Source organism: Fringilla coelebs (genome assembly GCF_963513975.1).
Source record: "Fringilla coelebs genome assembly, chromosome: 19".
Lineage (NCBI taxonomy): Eukaryota > Metazoa > Chordata > Aves > Passeriformes > Fringillidae > Fringilla > Fringilla coelebs.
This window is the reverse complement of record NC_140045.1, coordinates 10,572,259-10,583,917: the sequence shown is the minus strand read 5'-3', so window position 1 is coordinate 10,583,917 and position 11,659 is coordinate 10,572,259. Positions and strand designations below refer to the sequence as shown.

Genomic DNA, 11,659 nt, shown 5'->3' with positions numbered 1-11,659 from the left:
GAAAAGCCCAGCCAGGTGCCAGACCTTCTTGCTCCTCGTAAAACACCTCACAAAAGCGATTAGTTTCTTTGTTCACTCCTTTTTCTGGTTAATTGCTTGGGCTGGACTTTTTGGCTTCTGTCCGATTAGCTATCCTTGAGTTTGAGGTGAAGTCCCCTAAGTCTTTGAGGTGTCTTTTCACTTAATCGAGGAGAGAAGCTTCTAGACTTCTTTCCTTTTAAGGGGACCCGTCAAGAAGAGGCACGCTCCTACAGGGACACTCGGGAACGACAGTTCGGGATCCTTCCCTGGGAATTTACAGCTCGATGGCAAACCAAGGCTGCAGATGGAGACACCCAAAGAACAGGGAGCCCTCAGCTTTGTGGGGCAGGGGATGCTGGTGGGGGAAAAAAAAAGAGGTGGAATTTCTTTCAGTTTTCCTTTGTCTCATAAAAATCTGTATTATAAATAAATAAAAGCCCAAAGCACACACTTCAGACTGACACCTCTCCCAGAGGAGCTGTTTGATGCAGCCCTGGCCTGCACCATTATCCCTGCCCAGCTCAAGCAGGGGCTCAGACTCAGGCTCATTTAATTGCCATTTCAGAGGGGCACTGGCCCCTAAGGCAGCTCCCCCTCATCTCCAGGCACAGCCCAGCTGACCAGCAAAGGCACCTCCTTGCACAACACCTTCCCAAGGACTGCTGCACTCAGCAAGCCCCTGAGCAGCTGAGAGCTGGTCCCTTACCATGTGCTGGCATAGAAATATTGACCACATGCTAAAGCTTGAAGTAGGTCAGGCAGCCATCTGGCCTTGCTGACAGACCTCCATGACCATGGTCAAAGATTCTCATTTAGAGAAACTTCACAGCTTGGATCAGATTTGAAAGACCAACCATAAACATGCTGTAGCCTCCGCTCCACTGCAGGAGTTAGAAAACCCAGTTTGATGTTTATTGGCTCCTGTTTCTAAAATAGCTGGAGCTTATTCTACTTCTACTAATTAAAAACCATCATTTCCTGACTGTGACTGTCTGGGCCTCCTGCCCGAGGTGGCAGTGGTGGGGCACATAAAATAACCAGCAGCTTTGCAGCAGATGAATGAAATAAAGACACTTCCCTCCTTTTTTTTTTTTTTTCCAAACAGTTAACATTTATTGATAACAATAAAAAAATCTTTTAAAGACTATCTGTATTTTATTACCAAGAATGAGGTATTATGTATACAAAACATTTACAGAATTTGATATGCAGTTCATGAGGAGGGACAGGAAAGTGAAGGACATTGATAACAGGAAAGGTGCCACCAGAAGAGTCACTGGCTGAGAGAAGGAAGAGCAGTATCACACAAAGAAAGACCAGGGTATGGGAAATTTAGACTGCAGTGATCAAGTCATATTGCCACAGCACTTTGCTTACAGGAAGATTAACTATTGTTTTTCTGGAATTTTATCTCCCTGGTTGTTTGTGCTGTAATGTGCTTTGAGCTCTAAATGATGTGTTAAGATCAAAAGCAGGAAAAACCCAAAGTGCCACTTTTGAGCCAGCTCAAGTGAAAAACAAAAATATAGATCTTCAGACTTGAAAAGGGACTGCAACTCAAAAAGGTCTACAAAGGCAGACACCTGGACAGATGTGGAGTGTTGAATGGAGCAGATTCTTTAGAGTTGTCAGCAAAATCACCATCTGAGAGAGAGAGAGAGAGAAAGGGACTATCTTCAGCCCTTTCAGCCTGGTGAATGGGAAGAGTGAGTGTCGTGAGTGAGAGCAGGTGAAGCTCACTGTGCTCCAGCTGCACTCCCTGTGCTGGCAAGCCTGGCTCCTGGGGTCAGGAATTGGGGCAGAGCTCCTGGGAGCAGCCCTGGAGCCACAGCCCCGGGCAGGCTGCTGTGCAGACAGTGGGTGGGAGCAGTGTGACACCAAAGCAGTGACCTGTGTCCCTAACCTCCATCTTCAGCTTCTGAGTCCTAAAAGATCCATTTGGTTCAGTTTAAGGAGGTTGGTCCCTGAGCACCTCTGTTACTAAAAATACCTGTCAGCTCTGCCACGTGCCACAGCCAGAGCAGGGCTGCAGCAGAGCTGCTCTCAGGGGTCTGCCCCCTGCCTCTCCACAGCTCTGCAGGCATAAAAAATCTTCACACTCAGTTCAGAACCAGCATTCCTCAGGCAGGGGATCCAGAATCTCGAGTGAGTTCTGCTTTCCAAGTGAACCTCCTGAAGCTCCTCCACCACTTACCAAGCCAGACCCTATCCCACTTCCCAGCACAGACTGCAGCCAGCACAGAAGCTTCTTGTGCCTGCATGGACATTTTAGCTCTAGCAAGGGTAACGAAAGATCAAGAAAGGTCTAACTGTGCAAATCCTGCTGCATTTCATACCAGAATCTTCTCTGCTCCATTGCCAGGTGTGGTTTGTGTTTGTCTGACAGTTCAGTCTTTGGAGCCTTTTGCTGTGCATAGAGAGAGGACTGGAGAGGGAAGAACACCTCAACAGAGTTCAGCAAGGGTCCAGCTTGGGCCAGGAACAGGGGCAGAATCCCAAATCTCTGGCCAACAGGGACAGGATCCCAAATGGCAGAATCCCAAATCCCTGGCCAACAGGGACAGAATCCCAAATGGCAGATCACCTCTGGCAGTGGGAGTAGTGAAAATGGTGGAGAAAATCCTTAAATATCTTCTCCTGTATCACTTGGAGGGAAGATCCCTGTGCTCCCTGCCCACAGGAAGGCTGACCAGACATGAGGTGCTCTATTTCTGCCAGGCACAGGGAAGGACAGGAGGTCCCAGTGAGGGAGAAGTGCTCAGGAAGAATGGAAGCCACACCTCCTTCAGACTGCTTTAAGAAGCAAGCTGAAGCTCTGCATAAATTCCTGACAAGAAGAGAATCTCAGTGAAATCCATTTGCATGGAATGCACTAAGGAAGCAGAGTGAAGCTCCAGCACAGGGCTGGGAACAAAGCTCAGAGCAGCTCTGGATGAGCCCAGGGTGACACAGTGAGGGAGAGCCTGCTCCCTACCTCTCTCTCCACAGTGCTCCATGCACAAATCCAAGGAAAGAACAAATTGCTTTAACCCAGCAAGACCCAGAGCTCAAATTCCCCAGAAATGTGCTCATACAAAAGATATATTCAGTGTCACAGCCTGGCCACAGCTCTGTGGGCATGCTTTGAAAAAAATGGACTCACAAAGTCAAGCATCCAGCAACTGCTGTTCTTTGTCTTGGACATCATTAGTGGCAACAGGAGAACAGTTTGCAGCACTGGAATATCACAGGGGATTTCTCAGGATGGCAAGAAATGTCCTGACAGGAGACTTGCAGTTGATCTCTAATGCACTACGGAGCATTTTTGGTAGGGTTTTTCTTTTTCCCTTTTTAACATCTACACAGTTAAAAAAAAGAAATCATTCTTAACTGATGCACTGGTTGTTTTTCCTTTTCAGTAAGAGCCCTTGTGTTCAGAGTTAGGATTTGTGCAAGCACACTTGCAAAAATATTTATGGCTGATTTAGGAAAAAGGGTTAAAGTTAAGAGACAAGCTGTTGGATCTAACAAAGATCAAAACCACTAAGTGTAAAATTCAAACAGCTACTTTACTATCTATAAAAGGCTTTTTGGGGTGGGGTTTTTTTTGCACAATTGCCAGTTGAATATGCTGTATTGCAGTCAGCTGCCACGGAGAGGGTCCAGCCATCACATCCATTTGCTTTTCAGCTGTTGTGGCACTACCTGGAAATCATGGAGCTGGAATGGGACTGGCTAGAGGAGGTGGTGGCAGCACTGAGCTGGGAGAATCCACTGTGGCTTGATTCAAGGCTGGTCATAGATCCCCTGCAGAGGAAAAAAAAGAAGAAAGCAGTTTTAAGTCCCAGAACACACAAAGATTTTGATTTCTGCTCTGTATCTATACTGTATTTGTTTGCACACTGAATAAAAAGCAAGTAACAGCTTTGGTGCAGATACTCAAAAGCTTTTCTGCCATACCACATAAAACAATGAGGACACTGCACCTCTTTCAAAAACCAGATGCTGTTCAAAGAGACAGAGATTTAAATTCAGTCAAGTTTATCCACTGGCAGAAAATGAAATTCAACAACTGGAATTTGAATTGCACTTCCTTCTACAGGACAACCTGCCAAGCCCAACAAGCTCTCAAAGCAGAGCCAAATGACCAGTGATATTGCCACCAGACAAGTAATTAATCCCTTTTATAAATTAGTTGCCCTCAGTGCAACTTTTTAAGGCCCTCACAATTAAGTGAAGCTGACATTTAAGTGAAGGTTTGACATTGGCTGCCCTTGGCCAGACATACCTGAAATCTTCAGATCCTATCACTTCTGTATAGTACATCACTTTACATTTGTGAGAGGACACCTGTAGAGATGCCAGCACATCATCCACACGAGGCAGGTTGGTTGTAGCACAGGCAGGCATGCTGTGGAATTTCCACTGTAAAATGTAGAAGCCAGGCCACCTGGTCACATGGGAGCCCTGCAAGCAGACACAACAAAAATCAAAAATTAACTTGGTTAACAGAGATTTGTAGGCTTGACTTTACTTTTCTAAGCCTAGAAAAAGTGTCTACATGCCCAGAATTTTTGCTCAATGCTAATATTTTAGCTCCTCAGCCAAATGGCAGGATTTTTAAAACAATATCCATTTTTCAATTTATTTTCATTCACAGGTGTCCTTTGAGACTGTGAAAAGAGCAGTCAAGGCTTCTGCCTCACAGTTTAAGAGGTCACTGCCCATATTTCCAGTTTAACATTTCCATCTAGGTGACTTAAGGAGCTGCTTTTTCAGAGGCTGTTTGACTCATTTCAAATCAACAGGAACAGCAGTGGCAGTGTGTGACTATAAACATGCTGCATGTTATATCAAACTTGGAATTAAAGGACACATTGTAAATGGCATAAAAAATCCTTCAGGAGCTTTGGCCATCAGGAGCTCTTACACTGCCCATTAGAGGGCAAACACACAGAAGCTCAGCCTTGATTTCCAGCCTTCTCTTATTACTGAGGGCAGGCATTGTGATATTCTTCAAACACAGAATATTTGCTTCAGTAAATAATGTCAGAATTACAGTCCAAAGCATTTTTTGTTCCTTTCTGGATGTGCATTTTAGGAGTTCCTCCCCATGTTCCTTGCTGATCCATCTCAGTCCCTAGCAGACCTGATGCAACTTCCCCTCCCAGCAGATCCCACATAAATGCCATCCCTGCTCCCTGCAGCACCCAGCCTGGAGCAGCAGCTGAATGGTGGCCAAAAGCAAGCCCAGCACTGAGTCACCAGCACTCAGTCATCAGTGCTGTGAGGAAGAACAGGCAGTTTGGGCTCCCTCTGCCCCCACAGGGGCTCTGCCTGCCTCACCTGCACGCTCTCCCCTTCTTTGCAGATCAGGGGAGACTCCACCATGCTGTAGTCACGCCCCAACTGCCAGACTTTGTCTATCAACTGGACGTTGTTCCCACCAGGAGATGTAATGCTGTGAGCTCCCAGAGAGTCCTTTTTGGGAGGCTGTGGGGCTCTTTTGGAATGGAAGATGTTAAAAACAATGTCGCCCTTGCACACGTCAAAATCCCACGTGATCACCGATGAGGCGTCCACGATCTGGATGAGAACCTGAGGCAGGAAAGACACATTAGACAACAGCAGTTTGCTCACTAAAAACAAACTCCTACAGAAAAAAAAAAAAAGACAAAGAACAGAGCTTTTTTGTTGCTTAGTTTTTACTCTTAAAAAGGCTTTTTAACAGTCAAAAAAAAGGCATTGCAAATACAAATTCCCCCCTGATGGGGGTGCCTATTCTTCTTACTTTGAGAAGCTTTCAAGCAGCCTCTGAGAAGTTTGCTTGCTTTGCTTAGAAGAATATGGCTTTGAATAGAATGAAAACCAGTGATATTCTCTAAATGGCGACAAAATAACAGGAGGAACAATCACAAACTTCAGCTATTGAAGCATCACCATGCACCAGCTCCAGAAGGTGGAAGCACAGGAGCTAAATGAACAAGCAATAAAGCATTGCCAGGCCAAGAGCAGAGGGCTGAGGTGAAAATGAAGGCAAAGTGCAGCTGGAGCTGTACCTCATGTGGAGCTCCTTTGAAGACACTTGCAGACTGGTAGATTGTTTCAGTCCAAAGCTTGATGTCTTCATTTTCCAACTCTTCTGCTGTCCGGTAGAGGGACTTGGGAACCAGCCCACCCTCTGGTACTTCACACTAAAACATAAAAAAAAGCCATTAAAAATTATGTCCTATAACCATCCCATCATATTCTCTGCCTTCCAGCTTCAGAAACAAACATTCAGCAATATTCTGGAGAAGGGAATAGTCTGAAAGTAATTTTATAGCTTGTACATGATACATAGGTAATTCTTTTTCAAATTATCTGGGTGAGGTGTTTGCAGAACTGCACACCTGGGGAACAGATCTTGTACATACACAAGAGCCAGCACCCCAGAAAGGGACTGTGCAAAGGCTGTAATTATCATTTACACCACCTAACACTGAAGAAAGAGGGGAGGCACTTCAGAATCCTGAGGGAAGTGGCAACAGTGACTAAGTCTGAAAAATAGAGCTACAGTGACCTGAAAGAACAGTGGTAGCTAAATTTAAGGATGGATAGTGGGCAGATACAAAAAGTTTCCAAGCAGGTAAAAATATACTGCAGCCAGGAAAATTAACAGTTTTGAAGTTACAGCTGTCTGATAGCTCAGAACTGGAAGTGATTACACAACTTCCCTAAGCAAATTTCTGTTTTAAGAAGCCCATAGCAATGAAGTTGACAACAGGTTCCACAGAAGTGTCTGGGGAAGTAGAAGTGTTTGGTAACTGAATTACAACAGAGAATTGAAAAGATCTCAGAGAAGTAATTTTTGTTCAAATACCCAGAAGTAAAGAAGAAGAGAGAGACTGCCTGTAACTAGCAGGAAGTATTGTAGCAATTTGCTTTCTGGTAACATTCACTTTTGCTTACTTAAGCAGCGGATTTTCCCAGCTTTAAGCTCCAAATTAGATAACACTGAAAGCTACTGATGCAACAAAAACCAGCCCACTGGAGATAAACACATGCTCTACTCCAACATATCTAACTGTACTTCATTATCATTTGAGACTCTATTGGAACTGACACAGATGAATTTTCAAGAATGGTACAGAAATTAATCTAGAGAGTGTACAGGGGCTGAGAACATAGCCCCCACCTCCAAACTACACCAGCAATCTCTCTGTACTTAAAGACTTCTTTGCTTAGAGGAGAGGAAAAATAATAATTAAAAAACCCACAAGTAAGTTGTTATATGCAATAGTTTATATTCATACCATGCACTCTCCACCAAGGAAATCAGGGATAATTTCTTTATCTATGTAATCCAGCAGTCCCCCAGGACCCTGATAGTCATTTCCAGCATAAATAAGGAATTTTTTTCTGGTGTTGTCATCAATGAATGGACTAACCTACAAAGAAAGAAAAACAGAACAGATCCTCACGTTTTTCTCAAGTCAATTTACATTGTTTTCAAGTCAATTTTGAAGGAATCAGTTTTGATCCCACTGAGTATATGCAAAGTCCACACCACAAAGAAGCCAAATTAACCAGCTGTGTAATCAAGTTCTTAGGTGGCGGTTTTTAATCCACTCCAGGAATCCCATATAAAGGACATGATCCCATATGGCCACATTTGCTGCACATGCAGCCTGATCTCTGAAGTGCTTTTACAAACTGAGAACTGAGGAGCACCTTGGATTATCACATACCAGTGTCCAGAGAACTGGGAATACTCGAGGTGCTCTTAGGATAAGCAGACGACCCAAGGTCTCAGGGTAATTGGCTTCAACCACCTCGATGATCCTCAGCAAGGCCTTGACACCAGGTCTCCATAAATGCCTCATGTTCAAGCCTTCCAGATCTACCAGACAGGTCCAAGAGCTGAATTTGAGAGAGACAAAAAGAAAAATCTCAATAACATCAAAATTCTGTTTGCTTATGGAAGTACCCAACACATGGAATTGTGGGGACCCTCTCCATGTTTTGGTCTCTTCTGTTTTACCTCCTTGCTTTGTGCTGCCTGTAGACCCTGGAGTTTAAGGGGTGTGCAGTGATCACTCTGCACACTCCCCTACAGACATTTTAGATTCCACATAAAAGTTCAATTCATATGAAGCCCAAAAAAGATCCTGTCAACAGTCAGCCCAAAGATAAAACCATTGCTTTTACTGGGAGATCATTTAAGTGACCACAACGCTGCTCTGAAGCAATCTGACATTCACAGAGCAGATTTTCTACTGCACAACAGTGCCAATACATGTCAAAGCTAATTCTGTTGCCAGATCTCAGGGAAGGAAGCTTTTTCTATAGGAAGAGATATGTTCTTAATACTAACCACTGAGCTGCAGCATGTGTTTCAGTTTCTTCCCAAGTTCAGGTCTTGCCCTGGGCAGGAATTCAAAATTTACAGCTGTGCTGCACCAGCCAGCAGCCATTACATTATGCATAAGGCTTCTATGAAACACCAAACCCTTCTTTGTTTCACTTTAAATGTTTCATACACAGCCCTTTAGGATTATGGCTCCAAATGAAGATGCAGTAGGCAGCACTGGTCAGCTGTTAAACACATGAGACCTCTCCCTTGGATTTGACCTCCCTTGGGGAGCTTGGGCAGCAAGATCTGTAACAGGGAAATGATAAGCAGGCACACCCCACACCCTGGACCTTACAGATTAGGGGAAGGAAACTGGAGGGAGTTCAAGAAACATGGCATCTTTTCAGGGCTGGTCCTGCCTTCATTCCATGCCTTTAAATCCATTTTGCAGTTACCACTTTCACATGTGACCCCTACAATGACTTCAAGATGGGCTAGAAAACCACTTTTGATTGAACTTCACATGAAGTCATGCCAGAACCTGGAAAACTAGATCCCAGGTTTTACAGGAGCCTCATGACCTCACCTTGGATCAACAGCTGAGTAGCCACACATAATAAATGGAGAATGCAAACCAGAACTGAGTGTACTGAGCCTGGGAGTCATGGATGAACAAGTGACATGGAAGCCACACCTTCAACTACTGGAACTGTTACTCATGACACTATCATGGCCTGATTTTTTTGGCAGTCTGCACCAATGCCCAGTGCCTGTAAAATCTCCCCCACAGACACCCAGCAGCAGAAGGGAGCAGAAGAAACAGCTCCAACAGAACCATTATGAGCACAAGAGCAAGGCTGCTGGGGGAGGGGATGTGTGTCCCTCAGGCTTCCCCAGGCACATTCCCTCTAGCCCCACTAATTGGGGAGGCTCTTAATTAACTGTATGATTGTACCTGCATGTGAGACACAGCCTACCCTCTGCTTGTTCCACTGCCTGACATTCCCCCCACACACCCCATGAAAGCAGCTCATTCCCACAGAACAGACTTTACCTTATTGGCCTGCCAAATACTTTGGTATTCTCCTCACATCTCCTCAGCCCTTCCTCATTTATTGAAAGAACCTGCACAAAAAAGACAGGGGTTTAGAAAAGACAGTCTCAAATTCAGTGTAGATAAGATAAAGAAAATATGTTTAGATCCAAAGATTAATTGAAACTACAGGATCAAACCAGCATAATCATTCCCCCCTGCCAAAGAATTCATTAGAAATCACTACAAATACCCTTAATTACTCAGAAATTAAAGCCCCTTTTGAAATCACAGAAAGTAACCTTGAAACAGAATTAGGGCAAGCAAACAAAAGTTAGTGTCTGCTTGGAAAGGCTACAAGGAGAGAAAAATAAAATCCACTCCCTGTTTTTAACAGTCACTATGACTACTCCTGTCATTACAAGGAGTCAAAAAAGTTAGTGCAAACCTGGAATTCTGCCAGCTTTCTGCTTGGAAGCTGAGCAGATCCACAGTAACAGTCTGAGTGATGCTTTTGGAGAAGACAGAAGTACAGGCAAGCACTTTGTCTTTAAAAATACATGTTTCTTATCCCTGGAGTACAGACTTGACAAAATGCTGAGTGTGGCATTTTCCCTTCTGTACAAGAGCAGGGACTGCAAGTGCAGAAGAATCTGCCCAAGTGCAGAAGAATCTGTGCAAATGCCCATCAGCAACCACAGGAGCTGCCAGGAACTCCACCTTTCCATCAGCCTGCAGAACACACCAGGAACAGCTCCCAGGGGCTTTCAGAAGTATTCCAACCAGAAACTGATGGAAATGTTACCCATGACACTATCATGGCCTGATTTTTTGGCAGCCTGCACCAATGCACAGTGCCTGTAAAATCTCCCCCCCAGACAGATTTGGGAGTTAGGCTGCACTGCTCTGCAGTAGAAGAGAAACAGCCCCAAGAGAAGCATTATGAGAACACCTGGGGTGTGAAAAATACATATTTTATGACTGGTGTTTTGCAAATATTGAAATGAATATTGTATGTGTTGTGTTAGAAAGTCATGCTGTATTAATTTCCTTAAGTAGTGTGTTAAATATAGTTTTAGGTTATAACAAAATGTTAAAATAGAAACTCTGCTATGTAGGATACTTTTTTTTTCTAAAGAAAGGACTCTCACAGAGACAGCAGCCACAGGACACCTAAATCTTTCAGAGAAAGAGAATTTATTGCTCTCTTATCAGGAGAAATGAACTTCTTCCTGCCTCGCTGGGGCAGGACAACGCCGTTAGGGCTAAGAGGAAGAAGCTGACACTGACCAGACAGAATCCTGTATTTGAATGGAATTTATGCATCATGTATGAGATGCATGAATATGCAACAAGTTATTGTTTTTAAGGGTTAGTCCTCTGTTAACTGTGTCCTTTTTCGGGCTTGTGCTGCCCAGAAAAAGGTACCTGGGACGTCTGTAACTCTTTGTTTCCATTGTCCTAATTCAAACTGTCCAAATTATTATTACTCTAATTGCATTACTATTTTTATAACCATTTAATTACTATTAAACTTTTAACATTTTAAAACCAAGTGATTGGTGTTTTTCACGCAGGGGTTTCTGCCTGCAATCCCGTGCCGTTTTGGGAGCACTCACGTAGCGCAGCAAGGCCTCCTCCCCCAGCGCTCGCACCAGGCCCTTGGTGTCCATCTGGCCCAGCCTCAGCACGTACAGCGGGCGCCCGTCTGCACAGAGACACAAACCACACAGCAGGACACGTTTGAGAGAGCTCTTCTAAAAAATTCAGACGGAAACAAACCATAACAATTAAACCTCCCCTGTACGAGGAAGAATCAAGAGCAGACGGCAACATAAACATCACTCTGTGCAGCCACACCAACAGATTATCTGTAAATGAGCTGCAAAATGATCATATCCTGATTCAGAAATAGCTCCCTGACCTTCATGGAAAGTTCAAAGGACTTTGAGTACATCAGTTCACTCCAGACCTTGGTATACACAATTAATGACACAGACTATTCTTAGCTTCCAGGACAGCTCAGGTACACCAATGAACTGAAGCTTTCCTCTAACTGCAGAGCTGCAAGGAAGGCTCCAAGGCTTTTATCACACGTGATGCAAGAGTGCTCTGGAGAGTTCACAGCAACATTTCTGGAAAAACAGCCATCCTGACATCTGGGAATTCATGAAACCAAGTGTTCACCCAGAGCCTGCCCTCTGCAGAGTCTGCTGGATGGAGCCACACTCCAGCTCTGCCACTGCACACTGTGCAGAACTGGCACACAGCCCTGCTAATGCAGGTTAGCC

The 11,659-nt window shown here is 44.4% G+C and overlaps 1 protein-coding gene across 2 annotated transcripts in view; it reads right to left on the bottom strand.

The window, feature by feature from the left end:
* Positions 1 to 1,145: 1,145 nt before the first annotated feature.
* The window catches only part of SEC14L1 (SEC14 like lipid binding 1), a 42,845-nt gene continuing 32,331 nt past the window's right edge, over positions 1,146 to 11,659 (bottom strand). For both annotated transcript variants that reach the window (XM_084218470.1, XM_084218471.1), the window contains exons 9-16: positions 10,988 to 11,076; positions 9,390 to 9,460; positions 7,731 to 7,902; positions 7,296 to 7,430; positions 6,060 to 6,194; positions 5,347 to 5,598; positions 4,289 to 4,467; positions 1,146 to 3,807 (exon numbers count right to left, since the gene is read on the bottom strand). In XM_084218470.1, the coding sequence (XP_084074596.1) occupies positions 3,702 to 3,807; positions 4,289 to 4,467; positions 5,347 to 5,598; positions 6,060 to 6,194; positions 7,296 to 7,430; positions 7,731 to 7,902; positions 9,390 to 9,460; positions 10,988 to 11,076 (1,139 nt within the window). In that variant the 3' untranslated portion in view covers positions 1,146 to 3,701. The remainder of the gene's footprint in view (positions 3,808 to 4,288; positions 4,468 to 5,346; positions 5,599 to 6,059; positions 6,195 to 7,295; positions 7,431 to 7,730; positions 7,903 to 9,389; positions 9,461 to 10,987; positions 11,077 to 11,659) is intronic.